Source organism: Lupinus angustifolius, chromosome LG12, assembly GCF_001865875.1.
Source record: "Lupinus angustifolius cultivar Tanjil chromosome LG12, LupAngTanjil_v1.0, whole genome shotgun sequence".
Taxonomy (NCBI): domain Eukaryota; kingdom Viridiplantae; phylum Streptophyta; class Magnoliopsida; order Fabales; family Fabaceae; genus Lupinus; species Lupinus angustifolius.
The window spans coordinates 12,348,229-12,358,020 of NC_032020.1; the positions used below are offsets into that span (position 1 = coordinate 12,348,229).

At 30.2% G+C, this 9,792-nt stretch overlaps 1 protein-coding gene across 1 annotated transcript; it reads right to left on the minus strand.

Annotated features, from left to right (window-relative positions):
• On the minus strand, positions 4,703–7,011 carry LOC109361540 (F-box/LRR-repeat protein At3g58900-like). The gene is made up of 3 exons (XM_019607026.1): positions 6,008–7,011; positions 5,575–5,740; positions 4,703–5,093 (listed from the first exon to the last, which is right to left on the minus strand). Exons 1-3 carry the CDS (start codon positions 6,965–6,967, stop codon positions 5,065–5,067), a joined length of 1,155 nt encoding a protein of 384 aa, XP_019462571.1. The 5' UTR covers positions 6,968–7,011; the 3' UTR covers positions 4,703–5,064.

The window sequence follows — 9,792 nt, forward strand, 5'->3', positions numbered from 1 at the left end:
GGCAAAAAAGCAGAAAAATAATATATAGCTGAATGCCTGAATTTAAATTAATCTTTTTATTTAATCTAAATTGTATTTTAATTTGTGAAATATAAAGTATTAGTTGTATACTTGTATTAGATAATATATTATGTTAAGTTCAAGTTTTAAAAATGGTTTTGGTTGGTTTAACATACAAATTAAATAGGTAAAATATTTGAGTTTTATGGATTAACTTGTTTCGTCATTATTAACCTAGCATAATATTAGTGGTAAATGGATTAGTTAAATAAACTTAATGTCAAGACTTCGATATTTATAGAGTGTATGAATAATATTTTTTGGTAGAGGCAAAACTCATTTCACCTATCTCTATGTCTTAAGATGAATAGTTTTTACATGTCAACTTGACAAAATTTATTAATATCTTTTTAAGGGTTTCCTTTTATTTGATTTTCATTATTTATTTTGATAAAAATGAATATATTTAATAATGAGAATGAATGTTATCACTTCTATTATTACAATTTGTGTGCTTAATCAATACAAAATATGAAGTAGAGTCTAAATGATTTGTCTAATTCTAATGTAGTTTTTCCCTTCAAGAAATATATTGTCAAAGCTTTGATAAAGGGACAATATATTGTTCGTCAACAAATTAATGATATTTTTTTGGTTTCCCACAGGTATCCTTGCACTGGAGGCAATCCTGTTCGAGCCGGGAACATCCACAGGTATGTGGGGCTAACTCTCCCAACATACATTTTTTCCATCCACAAGACTCGAACCCGAGTTCTTGCTTAAGGGGAATCAAACATGTACCACTTGAACCAACGCCCGTTGGTAAATTAATGATATTTAAAAATTATTAGGAAATAATTGAGTTAGGGTTATTATTTGTGTTTCACATGATCTATTGAGAATATTGAAAGTAATTGACATTGGAGTTCCTCTTAGTGTTCTACTCAAAAGAGTAACTATAGGACATGTTTTCAATGTGTTGGAAAACCAAATAATAATTTTGGAATAAAGGAAGTTAGTCACACAATAACTCCTATTCAGAGATTTGAACATGTTATTATACAATTAGGTTGAGGAAATGACCCTTACTTGGAAAGTAAAGAACTTGGAGTAATAAATCAATACAAAAGTTCTTTAGTCAATTACTCAAAACATTTTTAATATCACAATAAACATGATATATTTCATCTAAGCGATACTTGGAGTATCTGCTTTATTTGATCGAATGCATTCTGTTATGGGTTACCAACCAAAATAACAAAATGTATTTTTTAGAAGGAATAGTTTGTTTCGGTCTATAATTTATACTCACACGTACTTGCAAATGATTTGATGGATCCTACTACTACATTTGATACAACTATCCCATTATAAAGAGGATTATCCACCAAATATATCTATCCATTAGTAGATCTCTTGGATTCAAGACCAACTATGCTCCAAGCTTGAATGGTTAGGGAAAAGTAATAAAAAACTATAGAGGTAATCAAATCTTACAAGTGTGGTTGGAATCTAGTTCAGTGAGAGACTCTAATATCTCCTAAGGCTAAGAATTAGAGGCAAGAGGAGTCTTTGTGAAACCAAATTAATATATCACAATAGTTGTGTGAGCCGTTATTCTTTCCCTTCCTACGCTATCCGGTGATACGTATAACTCCTCGCATGTCCCATTTCTTGCTTCACTCACTGCTTTCTTGGTGTCTTTCTGATGTAAACCAAGGGATGAGGGACAATATTTGATTTGTGGAGGACAATCGTACAATTAGGAGAGCCACTTGTAGTTCATATTATTGGAAAGAAATTATGAAAGTTTTTAGTTTATTTATTTATTTTCTTAAGTTTAATAAATGAGAATTTATTTTCATGGGTAGTCTTAGGATTTAATTCTGTCTTAAGAATTATTTCATTTAAATGTTCAAGTGTTTATTTCAATTATTCATGTAATATGGGTTGGGAAATTAATTAAAGAAGATAATGTGGAGATGAAAGTCTGAAATCCAACATGCTTGATTTATCGGAATTAATCTCATATTCTTACTTAGAGATAATGTGAAGATTAAGTTGATTTAATCATCACAATTCAGCCAACCACAAGTCAAATTGAATTTGGCAACCTTTGACATTGGAGATCAAACAAAAACGTGAAGACCAAGTCAAGCAAGCAATTTCTACTCAACCAACCTAATTTGATGCACATAATCAGTTAGGATCTTATTTACATGATTAATTAGGAATTTTATTTTGTTTATTAGAAGATAATTAAGATTTTATCTTAGTCTTATTTTTATTCAGCAAGACATATTGGCTATTTATATTTTATTTGATCATTAATAAAAGTTAAGTTTAATTTTAAGAAAACCTTGTGCTTATTTTAGGTGAGAGAATTCTCCTAAAAAACTCCATTGTTGGTTGTGGTCACCATTGATGAATTCTTATCAAGCTTCCTACCTTGTGGCAAATAACACTAGCTTATCAAACATTTTTGCCCCTTATAATCTTTTCCATTTCCCTCACCAAAAAATCTCAAAGTCCCCATAATTCATCAAAACCGAATTACAACTTAAAAAGTTCAAGACTTCAAGCCAAAACGATCATAATTCTAAGACATCCCCTGTGAGATTGTCGTCACTTTCTTAGATGTCTTGTATTTTTTTCTCAACTATTAGTACTTTTAAACAAGGATCGAGATTTATAACATTCTATTTTCACCTTAAATTTGTATTGGATACTTTTACCTTATCACCATTATTCTTTACCTATAAGTCCCTAAGTCTCTAAATTCACCTAGTGTCTCCTTTGCTATAGGTAATCTCGTCTCACATATCAATAGCTAGTCCACGTGCCAACCAAAACCCTGCTACAAAAACCTTTGTTGGAAGTTCCCTTAGTCCTCACCCATTAATCGTGACCACTTGAATTTTGAGATTATATCTTGGTCTTTTCGGTCCACACTAACTCCTAATTTTTGCACAAAAAAATTGTGCACCAACTTTGGTAATGCACCATAAATAACTTTTATAACTTAATTTTTTCCTTCTTCTAAGTATAACATTAAGAAGTTATGCACCACATAGTATAAACCATCAATTTGATACTATCAACATCAGCAGCCTATGTGGAAATGTTTAAAAGGAATAGAGCATAAGATGCCTTCATGGATTTGCTATATGAAACAATTCTGCATGGAATAAAATCTTCAAGCATAGATAGTAAAGTACATAAGTCACGTTCTTCTCATTAGTTCATGAAGAGCAATACTTGTTTGACCCACCTGAACATATCATAAAGAAATTCTTACCAAGTTGGAATAAATAGTTCAACTTCATTAGCCTACACCAAACATTGGCACTTCAAAATTGTCCTATGTGTTTGTGTCATAACAATATCAATGTAATTCAGAGATAGACAACAAAGAGTGAATGTTGTCATAGTAAATGACTTATGCTCACTCATTGGATATGAAATGGAGATAAGGGATTGTCTCTTCTTCTCCAGCAACTTGCCCAAAAGTCTAATCAAATTGAGTGCATATAAGCTAAACATAAAAGAGTTTCCAATTCAGTATGCAAAATGGAACAAGCAAGTTATGCACACATGGAAGTGCAGAAGACTTAAACAGCAGGTACTCTTCAGTCACATAGCTGCCAAATTTGTAGTATTTTGTAGGACATAATCAAATAATGTTACAAAAGTAGATGTATTTAGAGCAGATAGTGAAGGGAGCTGTTGATTAATATGAGTCAGAAGTTGTTATGTTTTTATTCATTAGGTAATGAAGAGTCAATATGCCTTGCTTATTCTTTTTTGTATCGGTTTTTTATACTGTATAAAATAAATTTGTATGTTGTTGATGAATAAAATCAAGCCTTCTACATAACACATTTCCTAGCACTTTTTTTGATAAGACAAGATGTATTAGAAGAGAGTACTAGGGATACTCAACCAAATACAAAAGAGTCAACATACACTTATAATACAAGCAGATGAATTCATACACTAGTCTGCAAAGAAAATATCAAACTCACCTATACTATTGAACTAATGCCAAATAGGAACTTTAATTAAATCCAATACATGCAACACATCCAAATTCTCATTCCTAAAAATAGAAGCATTCCGAGCCAACTATAATGACCATGTTACCGAGAGCCATATGATCATCCCAAACATGCGCTGCTTTTGATTTTGAAATAGACACGTGAAATACATGAAGTTTTCAACGGGAGACACTATATTTATAAATTGGACACTCATCCACCTAGTCACTAAATTCCAAATAATCATTGACGAACTACAACCAAAAAAGGCATGACTAACATTTTCTGGTACAAAACCATAAAAGGAACACATCAAATTGGCTTGCACTTTTTTTTGCTCCATAACCAACGATAAGATTGAATAGATGGCTTAGGATCTCCAGGAATGGATACAAGTAACGTGATAAGATAGTTTTAATTCTTCTTGTGTCTTATAATTGTTTGTTGGTAGGATGAATTTCTATAGATATCAGCCAAAACAATAGGGCAAAGCCTAATAGCATCCATGCATTTTACTTGTCATGTTTATGGTAATATATCACATACTCACCTAAAAAACAATATTAACGTATATTTACCAGCACCAAACTCATCGTAGAGAATCAATATAAATTATTACATATTAAATAAAGGTCAATTACTCATTCTCTTGAATTAAACTTCACTTATACTTTCACCCAAAAAAAAAACTTTACTTATCCTCATAAAAAAGAAACCGACTTAACTGTCATTGTACATATTAAGATATTTACAACATAATGAAGCCGAAAAGGCTCTGCTAATAGGCTATCAACCACAAAATATCCTATAAAAATTACAAAATGACTATCGGTAACAAAATATAATGCCAGAATAAAGAACAATAGCCCAACTCCTATTTGCTTTGCTGCACACTTGCAAAACTTGTCAGTAACACACCCCCACTGACTATCCCTTGAAGAAAACATGACTTCTTTGTTAATAACCAGAAAAAAACATCTATTAATCCCAAAAGGGATAAAACCTCATAAATTAGCTGAATCTTTCTTCAACCAGATTGTTTAGCATTATATGAACCTGTAATTGAAAGCAAAATAAAGGATTTGTAAACTGATTTCAACAAGGGCATAATAGACTATACCATAACTTGCTCTCTGCATGCTGTTTGGAACACAAAATTCTAGCATATGATCAATATTGACCATCAAAAGAGCTACTACAATAGCAAGTGCAACATAATGCACTTTGACTTAGAAAATAGTGAATTTGGAATAACAAAACAGGATTGAAATGTGCCTTCTCATTTCTCAGCCCTCGGTTTGATTATTGAAAGTTGAGCTGAATTTCACACCTAATTTATGAAGCGCAACATGCATAACACAGATATCGTAAGCACATAAATGCTAAGTGCTATCTAGATTTTTAAGCATGTATGTTGAGGCTTGGACATTTACCATCAGTGATACATAAATGCTAAGTGCTATCCATATTTTTAAACATGTATGTTGAGGCTTGAGCATTTACTATCAGTGATAAAAGAATACCATAAAAGTTATACCTTGTCTTCGATAGCAGGTAAAACCAGGAGATCCGCGAAGTAAGTATGCCATGACATTGGTAGGTAAAGGAAAGGAGGAATATACATCCACAATGAATTTAAAAGTCTGAACTCTGGTGAAAGGAGAAAGCCGACCCATGAATAGAGCAGGGAACAAAGACAGAACCTAGGAAACAAGAGACAGACAAGAACTAAGATTCAAGAAATTACAGCTTCCAAATCATTAGCAAAAATAATCATGGACAAACGCGAACATGAAATATTTCAATAATCTAATATTCTAATGAGAAAGCAACTTTAGACATAAAAGTAATAGCATAAAAAAGCTTCTATCCAGAAAACTTATAACAGGTATAAATTGTAATCCAATTCTACTATCTTTATCAGGCACTAAGCTTTTAACAACTATTGATTGACAAAGAAATATACATACTTTGACGACGTCGGGTGAGAGATATACAAACTTTGCACTCCCCATTGCTTCAAACAGTTCAATAAACTTCATAGACAATTTAGTGCCCTCAGTATTGTCCAATGCATTAAGTACCTCTGAACTATCCACATCAATAACCAGCTTCTCTAAAAAGTGAAGCTTGGCCTGAATGGAAAAAGCATAAAGATTCAAGGGATCATCATAGCTAAAATACCGAAGCTTCGGCGTGAAAAGCTCGATCACACACTCAGAATCAAACTCTTCATCCACCCTTAAACATGATATGCTCAACTCTGTAAGCTGAGGAGCATGAATTTTAAATTTATCAAATTTTCCATAAAATTGACAACAGTCAAATAACAGAAAACTCAATTTAGGACAACCGAGAAAAGGGTCAAGAATCTCTACGTCCCTAATCTCAAACTTGCAATCAACAAGAGACAACTTTTGCAGCGAAACAAATTCAAAGGTTGAAGTTTCAGTGGATATGTTACTGAGATTGAGCACAGTTAGGGTTCGAGAAGTGAATAATCGAGGTAGACTCTCGAGAACATAATCAGCAACGATAGTTAAATTCTGAATGTCCTTTGATGCAACATAATCGACGACGGAATCAACGGTGGGTGCACCTGTTTCTTCAAGTTCGTCACCGGTGCATTCGAACTTGAGAACATCGATTTTGGAGTCAGAATTTCTATTGGCAAGAAAATTAAGAACGAAATCTTGGAAAAGAAAATCATGATCAAAAGAAGAGCTATGCAAGTTAAGAAAAGGGAGTGAAATCCAAATATTCTTCCATCGATGAGCGAGAACACTGGTTTGAACAGCAGTTTTTGCATCAACGAAGGAAAGAATACGGTGAATGAGTTCATCAGGTAAATTGCTCAGTTTGTCTTCTCCCTTCTTCTTGATTCTGCTTCTACTTCTCCTTGAGTTCTTCCATATTCTTCTGTTCAACATGTTTAGATGCTTTTTATTTTTGTGTCTATCTCTCTTGTCGATTTTCTTATCAGGTTCTCTGATATAATTTAATTTATATAGGCTTGATTCGAATGAAAATTAATATGAATGTCCATATAGATAATAGGAAAGTATAAGTGTCATATCTAATCATAATAATATAATAAATGAGAATAATTTTATATATTTTTCTTATTTAGATATAATTTAATTTATATAGTGTTGGTTCAAATGGAAATTAATATTTCTATGTAAGGATAATTATATGTTATATAGGTCAAGTATAAGGGTGGTATCTACTTATGACAATGTAATAAAAGAAAATAATTTTATATATCTCTTTTATTAATTTTTTTGGGTTCTCTAATATAATTTAATTTATATAGGTATTTGTTGTAATAAAAAATAATACAGATGTCCATATAGAGGACATGTACGTGTTATAAGTCAGATACGTGTCATATCTAATTATGGTAATGTAATAAATGAGAATAACTATTGTTATGAGAAATAAGAACAATTAATAAAAATGTAAAATCAAAATTAAAAGATATGCTAACAAAATGTTGGTATAGTGACATAAGGTTTTATTAGATTATCAAGATGATTAAAAAATTAAAGTTTGATTCTTAAGAATAACACTTGTTGAGAATATCAATCATACAACCAAAAAAAATTAATTTATTACCCATATGATAAAAAACATGTGCTATAAATTAAAAAAAATATAATCAATGAATATATTAAATTAAACGTTTTATCTTATTGATGATGTTAGAATTGCTACTCCTTCGTGTCTTATCTTCTCCTAAGATGAATCATTATGTGTTGTTGTCACATCACATGATGTGAAATTTAATTTGTGTCTATCTTTTTTTTCTTTTCTTCAATCAGTCAAAGCAAATATAATATTAATATATTATATTAATATATATACTAAATATAGACATGTAAGATTGATACAAGAGACTGATATATATGGTAGGTAGAGTATGAATGACATTTAATTAGGAAAAGTGATTCGAATAATAATAAAATTATTCTGTTTAATCTTATTTAAATTGCTAAAATTAAATGATAGATATACATAATTTTTATTTTTTAATGATGATGTATACCTATTTTTAAGTTTAATCGTCCACACATAAATCTATAATTTAATTTTATTGTATTTGCAATTTTTATATAAGAATTATTTTAATAGATATCTAATTATTAGTTTTTCTATATTTTTATCTGTTAAACTTTTTATTTAAAAATATTTTTAAAGAAATAATTTAATAAAGTGCATATTTTGAGTATTAAATGATTATACAACATATATTTTTATTCCTAGTTTTTTGTTTTTTATTCATTTCTATTGTATCCAAAAAAAACTTTACATAAAGAATAACTAGAAAAGGTTTAATATATATCCATATATCTAGATAATATTGAATTTATTTTTTTATTTATCGCTATGATCAATCTTTTTACAATATTCCCTGATATAATTTATATATGTTGAATAGAAATTAATGTGTGGTTGAACGATCAAATTTAAAATATAAATTATGTGTTTGATAAAGTTAACTAATTCTTATTCTTCAACATTCGTATATTGTTGTATGACCCTAATTTATTATTTCTACGATTTTTAAATGAAAACTATTCTCATCTTTTCAATTAATAATACAAAACTATTTTCAAGAAATAATTCAAGAAAAAATTATTGTTTCAGTATTAAACAAATGTAATACCACTAAGAAATGTATAATAGCTTCCAAATTTATGGTATTTTCTAGGACAGGAATTGAATAATCTTCCAAAATAGATGTATTTAGAGCTGATAGTGGATGGTATAAGCTAGAATTGTTAATTAGCATGATTCAGAAAATGTTATGTTTTTATTCACGAGTCAATAAAGAGTCAATATGATTATTACAAATATTTCACATTCTTATGAGCACTTATTGATGCTCATTATACTATTCAAGTAGAAGTTTATTCTTTTTTGTATCAGTTTTCTTGTTTATATCGTATAAATTATGTCTTTTGTTGATAAATAAAATCAAACCTTCTACCTAATACATTTCCTTGCACTTTTGTTTACTACATAACCAACAAACAAAGTTGAACATATGGATTGAAGAGATGGCTTAGAATATCTAGGAATAGATACTAGTAATGTGATAAGATAATTTTAATTCTTCTTGTGTCTTGTAATTGTTTGTTGGGTGGATGAATTTCTGTAGATATCAGCCACAACAATAGGGCAAAGCCTAATTGCATCCATGCATATTACCTGTCATGTTTATGGTAATATTGTTGGAGAATATCTCCATCCGAAATCCATAGATTAAACGCGGAAGTCCTTATGACTATGACTTTGTTCCCATAACCTAATGTTTATGCCCATACATAAACCCAAATGGAACAACCATGGTCCAGACCGAAGAAACTGAAAGTGCGCATGTCAAGAGGAGCACTTTGGAAAGCTTTCTCACTATATGTTTTGGTTTTGATGAGGACAACTTGTGTTTATAAGAGCTTGAAGATCATCAACAAATCAACGTGCTTAAGTCTCAAGATTGGTATTAGACTTAGACTAGTGATTAGTTTAGGTTGAGTCTAAGGCTTAGGTAAACTCAACACATGTCTCATATGCATAAAACTTTAAAAAAATTTAGTTTTGAGATATGTCATTTATAATATGTTCATGCATCACATAAATAAATGTAATATGTGCATCCTAGGCATAAACTTAGTGTTGAACATGTATAAATTAAGTGCATAACATATTTGAGTTTTGCAATTTGAAAATACACTTGGAAATATGCAGTTAA

Bases quoted from the DNA above. Each gene is read 5' to 3' on its own strand.
- LOC109361540 (XM_019607026.1), bottom strand. From the start codon at position 6,967: ATGTTGAACAGAAGAATATGGAAGAACTCAAGGAGAAGTAGAAGCAGA. The intron at 5,741-6,007 runs GTATGTATATTT...CTTGTTTCCTAG, and splicing joins TCTCACCCGACGTCGTCAAA to GTTCTGTCTTTGTTCCCTGC. The intron at 5,094-5,574 runs GTATAACTTTTA...TTTCAATTACAG, and splicing joins TACCTGCTATCGAAGACAAG to GTTCATATAATGCTAAACAA.